At 35.3% G+C, this 21,147-nt stretch overlaps 1 protein-coding gene across 1 annotated transcript in view; it reads left to right on the top strand.

The window, feature by feature from the left end:
- LOC148943609 (venom serine protease Bi-VSP-like) overlaps nt 1-21,147 on the top strand; it is a 102,398-nt gene that overhangs the window by 66,704 nt on the left and 14,547 nt on the right. The window contains exons 3-4 of the mRNA XM_089100897.1: nt 8,543-8,930; nt 13,069-13,204. Of these exons, the coding sequence (XP_088957023.1) occupies nt 8,543-8,930; nt 13,069-13,204 (524 nt within the window). The remainder of the gene's footprint in view (nt 1-8,542; nt 8,931-13,068; nt 13,205-21,147) is intronic.

The following is a 21,147-nucleotide window of genomic DNA, read 5'->3' as shown; positions in this document are numbered from 1 at the left end:
CTGGACTTGGATTATGCTGATGATTTAAGTATCCTAGATGAAAGTGTGAGCAAAATGAATGAAGTTTTAGAGGTTTTGCAAGTTCAGGGCGCTAGTATTGGTTGCAAAATTAATGTTAGGAATACCAAGTCACTAAGGCTAGGAATAAGTGAAGATGAAAAGGTGATGTTGGGTAATGAAAAGATTGATCAGGTGGGCAGTTCCACTTACCTTGGTAGTATTATTAGTAAAGATGGTGGGAGCAGTGAAGATGTTAAAAATAGAATAGCCAAGGCTCAGGGTGTTTTTTCACAGTTAAAAAAAGTCTGGAAGAATAGGAAGATAAGTCTGCAAACCAAGATTAGAATCTTAGAAGCTACAGTGATGACAGTGGTCAAATATGGCTCTGAAGCATGGACGCTCCGAAAAGCGGATGAAGATTTGCTAGATGTTTTCCAGAGAAATTGCTTAAGGATTGTTCTGGGTACCCGGCTGACTGACCATATTTCAAACAATAGGCTATACGAAAAATGTGGTTCAATACCGCTTTCTAGGTCTATAATGAAAGAAAGGTTGAGGTGGTTAGGGCATGTTGTGCGGATTAAGGATGACAGATTGCCGAAGATTGTTCTTTTCGGCCAACCATCTAGGGCTAAACGGAAAGCAGGTCGTCCCCGTCGGGGGTGGGATGATGTCATAAAGAAAGATCTAAAGAAAATGGGAACCTCCTGGGTGGGTGTAAAAAGGGAGGCTTTGAATAGATTGGGGTGGAGGAGGAGCGTGCGTAGCTGTGTTGGCCTCAGGCGGCTTGGTGTTGCGATGAGTTGTTAGTAGTAGTAGTAGTATATCATGCATATCTGAAAAAGGATGATGATAAGGAATTTATTCACTCTGATGCTTAGATTTTGTGAATGTTATCTGATGTATCTGACAAAACAAGTTGATAAAGAATTTTTTCACTATGATACTTAGATTTGGACAGTGTTATCAAACGTATCTGTGAAAAGACATTGATAAAGAATTTATTCACTCTGATACTTAAATTTTCTCAATTTTATCCGTTGTATCCGATAAAGATGCTGATAGAAAAAATTTATTAACTCTGATACTTAGATTTTGTCAATGTTATCCCATGTATCTGACAATAGATATTGATACGGAATTTCATCCCTCTGACACTTAAGTTTTGATAATGTTAACCGACATATCCCTCAAAGGATGTTGATAAAGAATCCGTTCGTTCTGATACTTAGATTTTATCAATTTTATCCTGACCTATCCGAGAAAAGGTGTTGAAAAAGAGTTTATTCATTCTGATACTTAAATTTTCTCCATGTTAACCTATCTATTTGACATATGATGTATGCAAATTCCTTTTCTTACATCTCCGATGTTTTAATAGACATTCTAAACGTTTGATATGCTAGCATTCTCTAAAAATAATGAACAAACAACAATGTAATGCATAATATATTTTTAATTAAATAATGTCATGTAGGATATTAATACAAAAATATATCATTATACATTATTAATATCAATGAACAACTTTCGACATTTTGAATCTGTTCCATAAAATAGTTCACCATGTTCTCCCTTGATATTGTAGCTATTTTCTTCTCCTAGTTCGTAATCAGTAGAATAATCATTATTCCATTTTGAGTCATACACAATTTTTACTGGGTTGTCACCGACAGTTTCAATATGCGTTTCGTCATTGATATTATTTGGTTCATTGACTGTTTGACCAATGGTAGTAACGTTTGCTGGCACTTTGTTTTTCATCGATTCATCTTTATATACTTTAGTGATATTTTCTACCAAACCCTTTTTTATTTTCCCAGCAATTTTACTGTCTATTACAACATTATTTTTACCCAGGTAACAGTTCCGGCACGTAGACAAGATATGGTTTATGATATTAGTAGAAGAGTAGGTTTTTCTTTTCCCCTTTGCATTTATTCGAATGCTAATACCCGAAAGCTGACTATAAGATATATCAATAGGTAGCTTGTTACCATAACCATTAGCAAGAAGATACCCCTCTTCATCAACTATTATTTTTATGTTGGCATTCTCTTTGAGTACAATCATATCTTGAAATGATACTTTCGCATCTCCATTTTGTGTATAATGGAAATTCCTGGGTACTAAGAAATCTAAACTCTCACTGTCATGACAAAGCACGCATACGTTTCCGATAGTGCTGCCACTTGTACTTGTTTCATAGTTCAAATGCTTCTCCTTGTCAGCACGTAATGCTACAATACCACTAGCACATAAATCCTTTTTTACTGAGGGTCATCCACCTGTTCAATATTCATTTCATCTTTGCTATTATTTGGTTCATTGACTGTCTGATCAATGGTAGTAACGTTTGCTTGCACTTTGTTTTTCATCTATTCATCTTTATATTGCTTAGTGATATTTTCTACCAATGCCCTTTTTATTTTCCCGGCAATTTCACTGTCTATTATCCCATTTTTTTTACACAGGTAACAGTTCCGGCACGTAGACGATATGATTTATGATATTAGTAGAAGAGTACGCCTGTCTTCTTTTGATATTCCGTTGAATGCCAATACCCGAAAGCTGACGATAGGGTTTAACACTGGATAACATATTACCACAAGCATTAGCAAGAAGATGCCCCTCTTCATCAACCATTATTTTAAAGTTGGCATTCCCTTTGAGTGCAATCATGTCTGGAGATCTCAATCTTGCATATCCACCTTCATAAGACCTCAATTTTTTTGGTACTCCAAAGAAATTTAAATCCTCATTGTCGTGACAATGCATGCACACGTTTCCGATAGTGCTACCACTTGTACTTGTTTTATAGTTCAAATACTTCTCCGTGTCAGCATTTAATGCTACAGTAACATTATCATGTGAACACACTTTCTTAAAATTCTTCATCTTCACTTTTTTAAAGATATGAGTTATGTGTTTATCCTTCCACTGCGGAAAAATTACTGATTTAATACATGCAATAAACTAGATAGTGTTGATAACCCACCATAGAGTATCAGTGGGAAAGTCGCGTCGTGTCTATGAGCTAGCATAGAGTACGATTAGTAGAGCCACAATTATATTGCATGTCATTTTAAGATACGTAGAAAAAAAGTTGATTAATTTCTAAGTCCGAGACCAATCAATCCAAAAAAAGCGCTACTACAAACATTATTTTTCTAATAGTAAAGGTTATGACTAAAATATCTATACCATTCTCATTTTAAGTTTGGAAAATAATAAATATGATTTTTTTTATGTTTTAAGTATGTTTTATGTAACTCTAAGACATGTAAAAAAAAAGTTGAAAAAATACCATGTTAAAAAAAAGTTTACAAAAAGTATAAGAAATGGGGGGAGGGGGCCCTTGGAGGTTGAAGTCCTTGGTGGTTAGGGTCATTGGTGGTTGCAGTCCTTGATGGTTCAAACCCATAATGATCTCACTAGTTTATTTCTAAGGATTTCTAGGGATTTTTCTGAATTTATTTATTAAAATTATTGTCTTGACATTTATATCTTTATTAGTTTCAACTTTGAGCGCTCCCTAAAGTTCAAAACCAGATTATGCAAGAGTGTCTTAGGGGATTAGCCTTGATAAATTTTGCTCAACCTCAATAGAGAATGACCTAGATAAAGTTCGTTCTACCTCAATAAAGAATGACCTAGATAAAGGTCGTTCAACCTGATGCGCTTCAGTGGTTCCTATGGCCTCAACCAAAGTATAATAGAGGATGACCTAGATAAAGATCGTTCAACCTCAAGAGTGCCCTAGGGAATGACCTTGATAATGTTCAATCAACTTGATACGCTTCAGTGGTACCTAGGGCTGTATGCAAAATAATAGAGAATGACCTGGATAAAGTTCATTCAATCTCAAGATTGCCCTAGGGGATGACCTAGATAAAGTTCATTCAACTTCATACGCTTCAGTGGTTCCTCTGGTCTCAAACGAATAGCACAGTGATTCTTAGGGCCTCTACACAATCCATACGACATTGCGAGGGGAAACTCACTCTCGTTGAAAAGGTGTAGAGCTTCCATAATTATTACCTATATGAGAGGGGCTACTTACTCTCTTTGAAAAGGTGTAGAGCTTCATTCAACTTGATACGCTTCAATGGTTCCTATAGCCTCCATAGAAATGGAACCTTAATAGAGAGTGACCTAGATAAGGTTCGTTCAATCTCAAGAGTGCCCTAGAGGATGACCTAGATAAAGTTCATTCTACTTAATACGCTTCAGCGGTTCCTATAGGTCCCATAGAAGTATAAGGTCACATTCAACTCAAAATTCAAATCGAATAATCTACCAATCGTGAAACTACCACTAATCACCATCGATAAATAAATGAAGCCCAAAACATACAGAAATTACAGTAAATAACCGAGTCAAACTTAAAACTAGCAGAAATTATCATGTGTAGGGCTCATACCCCTATGCCTTCCCAAGGCCATAACATAATTTGCACTTCACCGATAAAAAAATACAAATGAATATGCATTGTCAGTTTTATATACATATGCTGATATTTATTCCTTAAAATGTTAACAATATTATATTTAATAATGTTATACAAGCGAAAGGATTTAAGTTTTTTTCAGTTAAGTGCAAATTATGTTCTGGTCTTGGAAATGCATAGGGGTTTATGAGCCCTACTCATGTTAATTTCTACTCGTTTTGAGTTTGATTCGGTTATCCATTGTTCGTTTTTCTGTTTATTTTAGGTTTGTTTATTTATCGATGCTGATTTGTGGTAGTTTTACGCTTTGTAGATTATTTGATTTTATTTTTCTCATTTGTGGTTTAATAGAGTTCTTTACTTTTTTTTAAAAATTTATTTTGTGGAAAAAGTTTTCTGTCTTATTAATTAACTTAGAAGAAAGACGACAGTGGCAAATGCAAGTGTCTTTCTTTTACAGTAAAACTAAATGATATCAATTTTTTTCGATAACTTTTTTCCCTGAAAAATTGATTTTTTGTTTGACTTTTTGCGTTATTATCTTGGTTTCATTAAAGTATTAATTGTTACTTCAGCCTCGAGAGAAGTTTGGAGGGTTTTAACCTTATTCAGACAACAACACCACACTCATGTGATTTTTTTTTGTCAAGTTTGACTTCATTGGGCGGTCCCGTTTTTGTTCATTTTAGGATCCGATACATTATTAGTTGATTTATGATCCTTTGTTTGTCTTTTTTAACTCGCTGGTTACTTCTCTTGGAACAACTTTCTTTTTTGATTTCCTGTTCTTTTTTTTAATTGTAAAAGGCATTTACAGATTTTGATATATATTAATGATGTTTTTTTAAGCATTATTGACTAAGAAGCTAATGTGTAAAGATAGAAAATATAGAAATATATGAAAAAACGGCTAACGTTTAAATAAGACAATACAAAGATTAAAAAGTGCTTGAATATTTTGGTTTTTATCTGAAACCCTTTATCAACGGAAGAAAAAACGAAAAAAGCTACAACAAAAAAACAGCAAAACCAACAAACAGAAAACGATAGAGTTCTGAAAAGCAATAACCTCTGTTTTGGAACATTTCCAAACAACTCCATGTGGTAAAAAATAAAAATACTGCACAGATCCGCTCTCAAATGACTCCATAAATCTTTAAAACATTTTCGATGTCTATTTGATAATCTTCGACCTCCGCTATATAAGTTCAAGCTCTTTGTCCGTTGATTCTCCAAAATTTCATAATAACTTTTATAAATAAATTTTATTCAGCCATCTACCTTGTACCATTATAGATAATGTTTCCTATTTCTGTGATTGTTGTGAACCTTTGGAACAGTCTAACTTGTATATAATTTTTTCTTTATTTATATTATGACGTGAAAGATCAAATAAGTAGTCAGGGACTGCTAGAACAAAAATTTCTGGCTGTTTTTCACTTTACGGAAGAGTTCATTGTTGTTGTATACTGTTAGAAAATATCTTGTAAATTTTCCTGTGTTTTGTCAGTATGAAAATTTCCACGACAGCATGGTATCTCGTCTGTACCGCTTAGTGTTTTTTTGTCAATGTTTGCCAATGTTTAATGAATATTAAATTAAAATCAAGTTGCCATCAAGCCATGGCTAATTGGAATTCCAGCAATTAGCAAAGATCTCGCAGTCGTTTGAGTTTTAAAAGTGGGTTTTATTTCGTATTTTAAAAATATTCTTTCTTTTATTTTTGCAATAAGCAAAGGACAAATTTTTGACATATGCAATGTTTAATTTTTTTTTTTTCCCTTCTTCTACAAATCTGGACAAATTTGATTCTATCTTTCTTGCTTCTAGAGATTTACTAGTAATGTTATCAGAAAACCCATTCCCAATTAAAATATATTTAACTAAAGTCCTGATTTTCCTAGACTTCGAGAAAGCTTTCGATTCCATCGAACGAGATTTGCTATGAAAAATCCTTCGATACTATAGAATTCCTGTCAAAATAGCGGCTTTGATAGTTGCAATGTATGAAAACACAGAATGCTGCGTCCGGACCCACAAAGGGAATGCTAGATTTTTTCGTATCTTGTCTAGCGTAAAACAGGGCTGTGTTTTTTCTCCATTTCTCTTCGTCCTTGCCGTCCACTACATATTTAGTAATTTTACAGGATTTGGCATCCAAATTGGAGAAGCCAAAAAGCTAGCCGATCTGGGTTAGGCTGAAAATGTTTCCTTGAAGGAAAGTAAAAAGACCAAACTCCAGGATCTCCTCAATACTATACTTTAAAATGCTGGCCGAATTGGCCTCAAGATTAACACAGAGATGACAAAGAGCTTGGCAACAACAGATTCCCCCCTAGACATAAAGTGCGGAGATTCAACTGTTGAGCAGGTCGTAGAGTACAGGTACCTCGGTAACACAGCGGAAAATTCAGGACCAAGCGAGTGGAAAGTGCAGCTGAAGATAGGGCGAGCCAATGGAGCTTTTAATCGGCTAAAACTTATGTGGCGATCGAAAAAGCATTCTACGAAACTTAAGATGAGGCTATTTAATAGCAATGTCCTTTCTGCACTTCTCTATAGAAACGAACGCTGGAATTTCAATCAGCAACAAAAGACACGGTATCTTGCTTTAGAAAACAACTGCATTTGGAGGATTCTGAACATCAACTAGAGAGATCACGTCATAAAGCAGATAGTCTGCTCTATCTCAGGCCAGCCCATCATTACAGACGCCACTCAGTAACGAAGGTGGCGATATTTTGGCTACGTAATCCGAATGACGGATCATAGGATCCTGAGAAAGATCTTGAACTAGCAACCTCAGGGAATCCGTAGGAGAGGTCAACCAGAGAACATCTTGCGTTGCACCTATCAACGGGACCTGTCCGACATTCAAACGACGATCAAACCCAAATGGGAAGATGTTTGGGTGGCGGTGGACATGCGGGATACTGACGGCTCCTCGTCGATGCCCTGGGTTTTTCTGGTGGCACAGGAGGATTTAAGGTAAGGCAAAAGGACTATAACTGTAGATTCTAGAGTCAAGTAGACATATAACTTTTTCCGTTTTAAAATTCAATTCCATTTTAACATCTTGTTTCACATAATTTTTGATTGAGTAGTTTTAGTTCCTATCTTCTGTAGCCACCTGCATCGCGTGCGGGAAAAACAACACCATACTCAAACTGTGTAGGTAAGGCGACCACCCTCGTGTCTAGCTCATTCGTGCTAACCACAACAGTAGGCTAATACCAATACCCTAGATAGAACAGTATATAATCTTCTACTGCATAAAAACAGACAGTGGAAGAAAAACTAGCAGTATTAGTAGCATTTTAGTAAGGCATTGGGGTATGGTTTTAATGATCTGATTAATTCGATAGTTGCTATTTTAGGTATGTTGTCCCGATCCAAGAGAAATAGCTGCTTTAATTGAGCCACTGCCACCGTTTAGCCCTGAGATTACACAACAAATACATACTTTACCTCAGTTCATTCAACAGCAGCAAATCAGGCTATTCGGACAGCAGCATAATAGGCCTTTTTTGCAACATTTCGGCCAAGCTCAAAAACCACCATTTTTGGGACAGGGAGGTGGACTGATACTGAATGGACAAATGATTCCTCAAGTCTCAAATGGTGGCGGGTTTCAACCGCTATTTTTTCAACAGCAGCAGGTAAATTAGCAGCCATTTGGGTTGCAGCCAACAATCAGGTAAAGCACTGAATGTCTAGATTTTAATCTCAGCTTAAGATGGAATTTAACGCATTCTCGTTTAAAATTTCAATTCCAATCAAATTCTGTTGCTTTTGACCAATTGTTTTAGTTTAATTTTTTTTTTGGCAGAAGCATTGTGTGCGGCAAATCCGATATCATACCAAGGCTGTGCAGTCAAGGTCATCAACCTCATGTTTAGCTGACCCAAGCTAACCATGATATGGCAACAATACGATTTTAAAAACACCCTAGATATAACAGTGTGTGATCTTCTGCTGCATATAAACAGACAACGGAAAGAACACTAACAGCATAAGTAGCATTTTAGTAACGGTTAATATGTTGAGGTATAGTTTTAATGACTTGAATGATTCAATAGTTGTTATTTTTAGGTATGTTGTCCTGATCCAAGTGAAATAGCTGCTTTAAATGAGCCGGCACCTCCTCCATTTAGGCCTCAGGTTGCACAGCAAATACCTACTTCACCACAGTTTATTCAACAGCAGCAAATCAGGCCATTCATTCAACAACAAAACCAACCGTTTGTGCAACAATTTGGCCCTGTTCAAAATCCACCATTTTTGGGACAGGGAGGTGGACTCATACAGAATGGGCAAATTATTCCACAGGTTTCAAATGGCGGTGGGGGGCGGCCTTCTTTTTTTCAACAGCAGCAGGTAAACCAACAGCAAAATGCCAAGCCGTTTGGCTTGCCTCGTGAATGTGGGATATCTAGGTTTCTTTCCACAAGGATAGTTGGTGGTAAAGAGTCTCAACCAGGTGAGAAATTAGTCTATTAAATTTAACAAGATTGAAAAATGCAGTCTTTTTTTTAAAGGGCTGTTGCCTTATTCATTAATACTTTTGTATTCTCGAAAGACAAAATGAGCAGAATTTATTCCATATAGGAGGGGACTGCCCCTTCTCCATCCACTCCTACACCTTATGGTCGCAGAAACTTCAGAGGCTGCTCATTAGATCAGAAATTGAAAGTTCTTGTCCTTTTTTTATAAGTCGAAAGTAATTGGAGACCAACCAGTCACGAGGGGGGGGGGAGCGTATTTTCCAGGGCATATTTTCCGAGGTTTTTTCTCGCGAGGGTTGGGATTATTTTCCGCAGCGGTTATTTTTCGGGAGGGGGGGTATTTTCTGAGGGGGCATTTACTGTGTGTGGGGGGGGGGGGGTATTTTCCGTGGGGGTATTTTCCACGGGGGTGTTTTCTGGGGTTATTTTCCTGGGGGCGGTAAACGCCAACCACCGAATTAAGTTTATTAGTCACTGAAGTGAATAGATTGTTTGTCGAGGCCGCTTGAAACTGTAAATAGCACTTGGAAACACTGCTTTGTCATATATTTTACGAGTTTTTAACCGATGAGATCAGCTATAATGGCTCATTTATTACGAGTCCATAGCCGAAAGCAAACGGGAGGAAGAGGGGGGAGCGAGATTAGCCGACGAGGGCCACTTATACGCAAATTAGAGCTGACCCCACTTTAGAGATTCAACACAGTGTTGGTTATGCCTTGATATCTTGGTATGTCTATAAATGAATTAGCAATGTTGATGTTCAAGAGTCATTTTGGTATCTATCGCAGTCTTTAATCAAACAAGCAAAAATGGGGAAAATATTCAGTCAGTTAGCTAAATCATGAAATTTCAGTCAGTTCTGAAAATACCTCTGCTAAGACCTCTGCCCGGTGTATGATATCAGTTTCAAAATATATTGGAACTACCAAAAGAACAAAGGTTTTTAAAAAATAAATGGATATAAAATAGAATTAAACTCAATTACAAGAAATAACAACAGATGTTAATACAAAACCACGAATTGAAAAGGAAAATGTTAAAATTGAAGACTTTATAAGGAACCAAAATTAAAAATGGCACCACCTCCCACGAAAAGTGAAAACAATGACTAGACGTAATATGACCAAAGCAAGATACATGTGTTGTGCCTTTAGTGTCATGCTTTAACTTTTTTTTAATTCTTCCTTTTTATCAATTTTTTTTATCTAGGGTTTTCTTTTTCTTTTTTATTTATAGTCCTATTTTTATAATTTTTATATAGATTTCTTTCTTATATTTATTCATTTTTTTTATCTGTTCTCGTTTTTTTTTCTAGCCTTAACTTTTGGTGAGAAGCTTTCGTAGTGAGTAGGAGATCAACTTCACTAATAAACTGTTAAAACAGCTGCTATGGCTCTTTGAGGGTTTGTAGACTAATCAAAACTTTGAGGAAAGATTTGTATTTTGAGTTTACATCAGATATAAGTTTCTTTACACGAGCGAAATCAACAAAAATGCAAGCCTTTTCGGATAAAAATAACGATCAATATTGGAACGAGAAAAAAAATATCTCGCTTCTCAACTGATGCAACATAAATCTGTAAAAATAACACAAGTAAACTGAGGGCTAATTTATTCAAAGTATGTTAAAATATTTTAAAATGTTTTACTTCTCTACTATAAAAATCTCCTTAAGCATGTTTGTACTGTACGAGAATTCAATAATAAAGAAACAACAACACAAAATCCTATACAAAATATGTAAATAGCTAGAATTTTATTTTCAATGCAAACTGTTCTGAGAATCCTTCGTTTCTGCCTTCTTTTGTTTCTACCACGGAATTCTGCGTTTTTTTTATATGTTTTATTTTTATGCATGGGGATACAAACTTCGGCTATGTCTATAATTTTTTAGCTTTAATTATTAACATAATAAGCAAGACTGTACCTTCGGAATTTTATTTTTGTCCTTTTTCTTTTCTAGATCATCGTAAATACATTCACATTTTTCTGTGTAACTGATTAGGCTTAGTGACTTATATTTTTGTCGAAATTTTGCGTTCTCATTAAAGTGCTGGTTTTCACTAGGCCCGTTTTGGCGATTCAAAATAACGACTGTTTTTTGTTTTTTCTTATCGATATTTGTTCGTTTTAACCCCTCTATAAGAAAGGTGATAAGAATGAGTATTGTAATTATCGACGCATTAGCTTTGTTTCTGTAGGAAGCAAATTACTTAATAGGCTAGAATATCTTAGACTTAGAGATGCTATAGATCAAGTTGTAAGACAAGAACAGTGTTGTCTTAGCAAAGGGAGAGGATGCGTCGACCAAATTTTCACTTTTAAATTAATAATTTAGAAGTGCCTGAGTCATCAAATCCCTTTAGCCCTCAAATTTATAGATTATAGGCAACATCGCCGTGCCCAGAGGGGGAGTTAGTGCTGTTTGATCCCCCCTCCAAAATGTTTGTTTAACTCGTAAAAACGTAACAAAAATGGATATAAACAAATTTTTTATGTGTTTTTTAGGTTTTTTTGTGTGTAAACCCCCCGCCCCCCAAAAAGTCTTTGAGTAAAACCCCCTCCGAAAAAAAAATCCTGGGTACGGCCTTGATAGGCAAACGTTTGATTCAGCCGATATAAGAGCCTTAGTGAAGGTCTTATCCTTGGATTGTATACCAGATTTAATAAATCAAAGTTATCAGTGCTTTGCACAAGAATAACATTGCTACAGTTAAGGTTATTAGCTTGTTTCCTTTTTAATCAGAATTTAAGAAAGATTGCGTTCTATCCCCATTTATAAGGATCAATTTGGTGGAATTTGTCCAATGGGACACGGCAAAGGCTATAGGAATTTATTGTATCAAATGGGAAGTAAAAATCCTAGATTTAGATTATATTGATGATTTGAGCGTTCTAGATGAAAATGTTAGATAAATTAATGAATTTATGAGGTTTTGAGAATTCAGGGTGTAAAAATAGGTTTGAAAATTAATTTTAAGAAGACTAAATCGCTAAGACTAGGACCAAGTGAAGGTGAACAGATGATGATGCGTAACAAAAAGATCGATCAGGTGGACAGCTTCACTCACCTAGGTAGTACTATTAGTAACGATGATAGATGCAGTGAAAATGTTAAAAGTAGAATAGCCAATGCCCGCGGCGTGTTTTTGAAAGAATATTTAGGAAAGTCTGTGAACCCGGATTAGAATATCGGAATTTACAATAATGACACGGGTCAAACATGGTCATGGAACGTAAGCGCTCTGAAATACGGAGGAGGATTTGTTGGATGTTACCCCGAGCAATTGTCTGCGGATTATTTTGGATACCCGTCTGACTTACCGTATTTCAATCAGTAAGCTTTACTAAAAATCTGGTTCTATTCCCCTTTCTGGGGATGTAATGAGATAAAGTTTGAGATAGCTACGACACGTTCTGTACATGAATGATGACAGATTGCCAAAGATCATCGTTTTCGGCCAACTAAGGCCAAACGAAAAGCAGCTTGTCCCCGAATGGAGTGGAGGAGGTTGTAAGAATAGATTTAAGAAAAATTTGAAGTTCTTGAGAGAGTTTAAAGAGGGAGGTTTTGAATAGACTGACATGGCGGAGGAGTGTGTGTGTGTAGCTGTGTTGTCCTCAGGCGGCTTGGTGTTGCAGTGAGTTGTTAGTAGTAGTAAAAGTAGTTTAAGCTTGATTGTTCCTATTTGTTTCTTTAAAGATTTTAAAAATACAAATTCAAGTATATAGGCTAAATCATTAAGGAGTGCCAATGGGGTAGCCCTGACTGAGGGGTATGAAAAAAGGTAGCTCTTTTCATACCCCTGACTAAATTTTAAAGGGGTCTGGAATATTTTGATATCCACCCCCTAGGGTGTAAATAAGTTTTACTTATTCAAAATACCATCAACGTCTCTCCCATGGTCATTAGTGTTTTGAATACATTTTAACCTTTGAGAAAGAAACGTCTTTTAAAATGCTTTACAAAATCATTCATGTTTTTTAAAGTCATTTCTTCAAAGAGTGTACAAACGGAGTTTGTCAGAAATTTAGTCTGTGAGAAAAAAAAAATGTTTATCCTGCGTAAAATCATGTAAATTTTTATATTTATATTTAATTTTGTTACAGGATCATGGCCGTGGATGGCTGCACTTGGTTATCGTTTACCTGACGGTGCCCTCTTTTTTGGCTGTGGCGGGGCTCTCGTGACCAATCGTCATGTCATTACAGCTGCTCATTGTACATCAGACGGAGAAGATTTTTTGTGAGTTTTCTTGTCTTGTGAATAATATTTTGTTTTGTTTTACTATTAATTTCCTGGGACTTAAGAATTCATAAGAAAATACGCTGTGGTGGCTAAGAGTATACGCATAGCCATTACTGACTGATAGGGGAGGATGTGATGGCTCCTCCCTCATCTGTAGGAAGAAAATATTTTTTTTAGGATTTAAATCGAATTTATGCGCTAATAATTATGTAAACATGCACAATTGTAAATAGGAATAAAATTTGAGTTTTTCAACTACAGCATACTAGATTACAGTTGAAAAAATTAAGAGAAGCTTTTTTTAAAGTTGGATATAGAAAAAATTAAATTTGTTATATGCATAATTTTAAGATAATTTATTTTTAATTACCTATTGAAGAGTACCCAAAAGCTGTTCTAGTAAATATTTCTGCAAAAGATCATGTAAAATTTATTTGTATAGGTTATAATAACAATTAATAGCCTAGAGTTTTTTGTGGGATGAACCTGGCGCTGAAGGCCGTGGATTTTGACATAACAATATTGACCAGGTTAGGTACATACGAAGAAATTTATTTTCTTCTGGGAAATAAATTTAACAAACATTTATAAAAAGTATATGTATTATATAAAGGAAAAATTCGAAGGTATTATAAAAAAAAATTGTAAATTAAAGGTGTCAAGGCCCTTTCCCGACGTTGGGCTGACATAAATTTGCAATAGTTGGATCGAATGTTTTTGGTTAAGTCTACGTTTCTTTGGATGGTGAACAAAAAAAAAACTTTTTTCTTCCTATGATGCATGTTCTTTCGTGAAATAATATGACGCATTCTTTCGTGAAATAACAAATCACGCAACTGGGAAAAAGTCACTAACACGGCTTCATTCAGCCCGAACTTTTAATTTTCAATCGTTTTGCTTATGAAATATTTGAATTTTCGTTTCTAACTTCTCCAAAAAAACTTTTATTTCCATTTGCTATTTCCCACATAAATATTCAGCCATAGTCAAATAGTATATTCGCGCGTCATTTTCCGCTGATAGCGTTATTTGACATTACGGACATTTTTTTAAAATCGTTTACTTCACTAAAGGTTCTCAAGCTCAGTTAGTTTTCTTACCAATCTTAGACAAGCTGTTATACACATTTCTTCTAATACGCCAAATATTCAGTGGAAATTCATCCCAAATGCAGCAAATGTTCTATTGATTATTTTGAGACGAATAAATGAAAATAAGCTACTCGGGAGGGTCGTTTTCGGTTTCTAAGCAGTGTGTGGTAAGGGGTTAATTATCAAGTCCCCCTTTTCTGATTGTACCAGAAACTTTGAATACCAGTTTAACCATTCAAACTGTACGTTACTTTAGCGCTATCTAATATTATATTTTGACTTTGAAAAAAGAAAGAAAAAATGGTTAGGTCATGATTGGAACTGGATTAAAACAGTATCAAAAGAATATAATACTAATGTATTCCTTCAACGCCCTATTTAATGATGCGTGCAAGGTTTTGCGTTTTCTGTTTTAGGTAATAATTTACAGTCCTAAACAGTTATTAGCAATGAATCAAACAGTTCGTGATAACGAACTGTAAGTAAGGAGCGACCCGGCTCAATGGTAACCGAAACTCTAGAAAACGGTATTTTGATACAAATAGATATATCAAAAGAATTATATTTTAATGCTGATTTCAAATATATAAGTTTCAACAAGTTTAATCCTACCCATCACAATTACGCGCCTAAGAAAATTTGGCTGATTTTCGAAAAAAGGGGGAAAAACCCCCTAAAAGTTATAGAACCTTAATGAAAATCACACCATCATATTCCACGTATCTGAGAATTCCACTTCAGAGGTTTCAAGCTCCTATCTACAAAAATGTGGAATTTTGAATTTTTTGCCAGAAGAAAGATCATGGGTGCGTGTTTATTATTTTTTGTTTTTTTGTTGTTTTTTTTTGTTTTTCCCCAGGGGTGATCGTATCGACCCAGTGGTCCTAAAATATCGCGAGAGGGTTCATTGGAACAGAAATTAAAAGTTCTAGTGCCCTTTTTAAGTTACCAAAAAAAATGGAGGGCAACTAGGCCCCCTCCCACGCTCATTTTTTACCCAAAGTCACCTGATCAAAATTTTGAGATATCCATTTTGTTCAGCATGTTCGAAAATATTATAAGTATGTCTTTTAGGATGAATGAATCCCCCGAAGTTCCCGAGGGGAGGGCTGAAAGTTATGAACTTTCCCCCATGTTAACATATAGCATTGGTTATTGGGAAGTATACAGACGTTTTCAGGGGATATTTTTCCTGGTAGTGGGGGGGGGGAGTCGAGGGGCATGTGGTAGGATCTTTCTATGAAGGAAGTTTTCATGGGGGAAGGGACAGTGCTATGAAGGGGACGCCGGACTTCCCAGCATTATTTAAAAAAAGATCAGAAATTAAATATAAAAAAAACAAGTTTTTCAACTGCAACAGCAGCAACAACAAAACTTTAAACGAAAGAAAATATTACATATATGATTGGGTTCACCCCCTAGTCAATACCTCGCTCTTTAAGCCAAAGATTTTTTAGTACTTTCATAAGAGCTATTTATTCTGATTAACGGCCTTTGTGATTAAGCGGTCATTTTTAAAGAATTGGAACAAAATTCGAACTTTCGCTTAAAGAGCAAGCTATTAACTAGGGGGCGAACCCCCTAATATATGTATTAAAATATATGAATATAGAAGTTCGTTACGTAAGTTAATTCGTAAGTTACAAATATTTATTACTAATAAAAACTTCCGTAAATAAAATTAAACAAGTTTTTAGAAAGTCATTAAACCAAATAAAAGTAAATTAACATGAAAATTTTGTTTTAATTATTTATTTACTGTGAGCCAAGATCAAACCATGAATTTATTCAAAAACGTTCAGAAATTAAATAAATAAATAAGTTTTTTTAACTGAAAGTAAGGAGCGACATTAAAACTTAAAACGGACAGAAATTATTCCGTATATGAAAGGGGCTGTCCCCTCCTCAACACCTCACTCTTTACGCTAAAGTTTGACTTTCTCACAACTCTATTTTTTTTTTTTAACAATGAAAAACTTTAGCGTAGAGAGCGAGGCGTTGAGGAGGGGACAGTCCCTTTCATATACGGAATAATTTCTGTTCGTTTTAAGTTTTAATGTCGCTCCTTACTTTCAGTTAAAAAAAAACTTGTTTTTTATTTAATTATAAGTAGGGAGTGACGGGCAAATAGTAACCAAAACTCTAAGAAAAGAGTTATATCAAACAGTTCGGTGTAACGAACTGTAAGTGAGGAGTGACTGGCCAAAATATCAACCGAAACTCTAAATAAAATGGAATTTTGATAGCAATAGATACATCAAAAGAATTGGGTTTTTATGCTGATTCCAAATATATAAGGTTTCTTTGGTTAAATTTGACCCATCAAAAGCTACGAGCACGAGAAAATTTGCCTGATTTTAGAAAAAGTGGGAAAACAACCTCGAAAAGTCAAGTGATCTTAAGGAAAATTACGCCACCAGATTCAGAATATCAGAGAACCCTAATGAAGAAGTTTCAAGCTCCTATCTACAAAAATGTGGAGTTTTGTATATTTTGGCAGCGTGATTGTTTGTTTATTTGTTGTTTTTTTCCCCAGGGGTGATCGTATCGAATCAATGGTCCTAGAAGATTGGGAGAGAGCTAATTCAAATGTAAATTGAAAGTTCAAGTGCCCTTTTTAAATCACCAAAGAGAATGGAGGGCTCCTATTCCCTTCCCCCGGCCACCCCCCCCCCCACCAAGGACATCCGATAAAAAAAATTTATAGCCATTGAATTCAGCATAGTTGAAGGTTCCGATAACTATGCTTTTTGTGATGAGTTGACAATCTATAGACCCGCCAATATTGTTCATGTAAGTTTGTTGTTAGGAAATATACGGAAAATTTTTGGGGTAATTTTTAGCGGGGAGCGGAGGGGGATTTTCCGTGGGATGTAAAGTTTCAGAGGGAATTTTCCAAAAGAAATATTACACGATGGGGCAGGGGAAGGATTTTATGGGATGATATGACAAACAACCAGAAATGAAATAAAAACAAGTTTTTAAACTAAGAGTACTCAATACTTAATACATCAAAAGAATCAAATTTTTATGATGATTTTAGCCATGTAAAATTCAGTAAATTTAGGGCTACCCACCAAAAGTTACGATCTTGAGAGAAATTGGATAATTTTTGAAAAAGAGGCCAAAGAACCTCAAAAGGACTATTGATCCCGATGAAAATGACGACGCTAAATCCAGTGTATTAGAGCACGCTATTGCAGAGGTTTCAAAGTCTCTATCTGCAAAGAAGCGGAATTTTGCGTTTTTAAATTTTGCGTTAAGAATGATCAAAGAGACTTGTTTATTTGTTCGTTGGTGTTTTTCCTATGGGTAATCGTATCATAGGCAGCGCAATAGCGCTGCCTAATTGAAGAACGATGTTGGCACAATGTATTCGTATTTTTTTTCCTTTACACCAGGGAACGTCGTATCGAAGGAGTTGTCGTAGAAACTTCGAAAAGGGCTCATTCGATTGGAAAATGGAATGGCTAGAGCCCTTTTTAATAGTCGAAAGAGATTGGAAGGCATCTAACCCCCCTCTCATGCCCACCATTTCCCTAAACACATCCAATCAAAATTTTGAGTTAGCCATTTTGTTCAACTTAGTTGATTTCCAGCTGGAAATTATGTTTTTGAGGAGGACACTCCCCACACAGCCCTCAGGGCAAGGGTTGTTAATTATGCCCTGGGGGCATATAAGGTTTTTATAGAAAGTTTTGTCGTAGAAACTTTTGTCGAAGGGCTAGGGCCCTTTTTAATAGTCGAAAGTGATTGGAGGGCAATTAATTCCGTTAAATGTTTTCACTTTTCTAACTTTAAGAAATCAAAAGTCAGTTAAGATTTTAAAGAATAAATACCAGCATATGTATATTAAACTGACAATGCAGATTTTTTTTAGTTAATTCATTTGAATTTTTTTCAGTCAAGTAAAAATTATATTCTGGCTTTTAGAAAGCTTGGGGTTTAGAACCCTACTCATATTAATTTCTGCTTGTTTTGAGTTTGACTCTTAGCTAATTTAATTTCTGTTTGTTTTGGGTTTCATTTCTTTATTGATACTGATTGGTTTAATGGAGTTCTTTATGTTTATTTTAAAACTTATTTTGTTGAAAAAGTTTTTTTAATTAATATAACCATAGGCCCATTCGAACAGAAATAAAAAAATCTAGTGTTCGGTTTTTTTACTGCTGATTATCAGTTTTACTACTGATGACGGTCACTGTATATGTGACCGAAATATCTGGTATTTTTTGTGAATTTCTATCACTGTTATCATCATCACTGTCTATTAAAAGGATTTTATCCCTATTTGAACTTTTATTTATAGTGTTCGGTTTTAGAGATAGTATTGCAACATGGTAACGCATTTTCTCGTGAAGATGCACCTAGTCCACACAACATGAACAGTTCATTTTCCACATCAAACAGTTCGTGGTAACGAACTGTAAGTAAGTAGCGACCCGGCTCAATGGTAACCGAAACTCTAAAAAACGGAATTTTTATATCAATAGATATATCAAAAGAATCAGATTTTAATGCTGATTTCAAATATATAAGTTTCATCAAGTTTAATATTACCCATCAAAAGTTATGTGCCTAAGTAAATTTGGCTGATTTTAGAAAAAAGGGGAAAATACCCCCTAGAAGTTATAAAATCTTAATGAAAATCACACCATCATATTCAGTGTATAAGAGAACCCTACTGTAGAGGTTTCAAGAACCTATGTGCAAAAATGTGGAATTTTGCATTTTTTGCCAAAAGAAAGATCACGGATGTGTGTTTATTTGTTTTTTTGTTTTTTTCCCGGGGATGATCGTATCGACCCAGTGGTCCAAGAATATCGTGGGAGGGCTCTTGGAACGGAAATAAAATTTCTAGTGCCCTTTTTAAGTGACCAAAAAAATGGAGGGCAACTAGGCCCCCTCTCACGCTCATTTTTTTCCCAAAGTCTTCGGATAAAAATTTGAGATAGGCATTTTGTTCAGCATGGTCGAAAATATGATAAATATGTCTTTTAGGATGACTTAATCCCCCGGATTCCCCGGGGGGGCTGACAGCTATGAACTTTACCCAATGTTAACATATAGTATTGGTGATTGGGAAATATACAGACGTTTTCAGGGGGGATTTTTCCTGGTAGGTAGGGGGGGGGTCGGGGTTATATAGGAGGATCTTTCCATGAAGGAAGTTTTCATGGGGGAATTTGCGTCGGATTTCCCATCATTATTAAAGAAAAGGATCAGAAATTAAATAAAAAACTAGTTTTTCAACTGAATGTAAGGAGCAACATCAAAACTTAAAACGAACAGAAAATATTACGCATATGATTGGGTTCACCCCCTAGTCAATACCTCGCTCTTTAAGACAAAGATGTTTTATTACTTTCATACGAGCTATTTATTCTAATTAACAGCCTTTGTTATTAAGGGTCATTTTTAAAGAATTGGAACAAAATTGGAACTTTAGCGTAAAGAGCGAAGTATTGACTAGGGGGCGAACCCCCTAATATACGTATTAAACATCTATGAATATAGAAGTTCGTTACGTAAGTTAATTCGTAAGTTACGTATATTTATTACTAATAAAAACGTTCGTAAAGAAAATTAAACAAGTTTCGAGAAAGCCATTTAACCAAATAAAAGTAAAATTAATATGCAAATTTTGTTTTAATTATTCATGTACTGTGAGCCCAAATCAAAACCTGCATTAATTCAAAAACGTTCAAAAATTAAATAAAAAAAACAAGTTTTTTTTAACTGAAAGTAAGCAACGACGTTAAACCTTAAAACGAACAGAAATTATTCCGTATATGAAAGGGCTGTCCCCTCCTCAACGCCGCGCTCTTTACGCTAAAATTTGACTTTTTCACAACTCTTTTTTTTAAACAATAAAAAACTTTAGCGTAAAGAGTGAGGAGTTGAGGAGGGGACAGCCCCTTTCATATAGGGAACAATTTCTGTTCGTTATGGGTTTTAACGTCGTTCCTTACTTTCAGTTAAAAAAAACTAACGCTATTTTTTGTAAAACAATAAAAAACTTTCAGTTAAAAAACTTGTTTTTTTTATTTAATGTATTTCAAAGCCTGATTGAACTAACCTCATTCATTCGAGACTTCGAAAATGTTTACTGTATTAAGGCTGGATAATATGTAAAATGATGTACATTTGCACATAATTTATTAAGGAGGAACACAAGTGGATATTTGTAAAGATAGGGGGAGGTGGAGTGTGCCTTAACCTTGAAAAGTTTTTATGCCCCAATTTTCTCTCCAAGAGCCTTAAGGTAAATATGGAATGCGTTTCTCCAAAGGGGGAAGGGGCGTGCAGTTTGTCTCTAATCTCCCTTCATTCGCATAAATATTTTTGGATTAAGCGTGTAAAATGGATTCTATGGGGCGATACCTCTTATTGCAGAAATAATTTTTGTGCAACATTAGAGGTTAAATTTTTACGCTTAATGCCACAAATGATGGAGAGATGCATCATGTGTATTGCTAAGACATTCCACACAACGAAAGGAGGGGGCAAGTGCCACCAGGAGTTTTCCTTTTGTTTCAATTTAAATAGGAATTTTTCTCATTTTCCCAAATGTACGCACACTTTTTATTTCTGTTTGGTGCCCAGGGGGCAACAAACAGAATATAGGGGAAAATGCCCCATCGGGGTCTGTTTGGGGTTGGGTATCGCCAAAGGCATAGATATTAGACCTTTTGACTACTTTGAACAAAAATCCTTTTTTTTCAAAAATTTCGATCAGTGTTGGGGAGGGTATCTAAATAGGGTAAGTGAAGGAGGGGATGACTTCCCCCCGATCACTTTAGACTATAATCCTGAAAAACCCTGGAAGTTTCAGCTTAATAGCCTAAG

This window comes from Artemia sp. Qi Xiang Cuo, chromosome 15, assembly GCF_049724085.1.
Source record: "Artemia sp. Qi Xiang Cuo chromosome 15, ASM4972408v1, whole genome shotgun sequence".
Lineage (NCBI taxonomy): Eukaryota > Metazoa > Arthropoda > Branchiopoda > Anostraca > Artemiidae > Artemia > Artemia sp. Qi Xiang Cuo.
The sequence above is the reverse complement of the archived record's forward strand: the minus strand, read 5'-3'. Positions and strand labels throughout refer to the sequence as shown.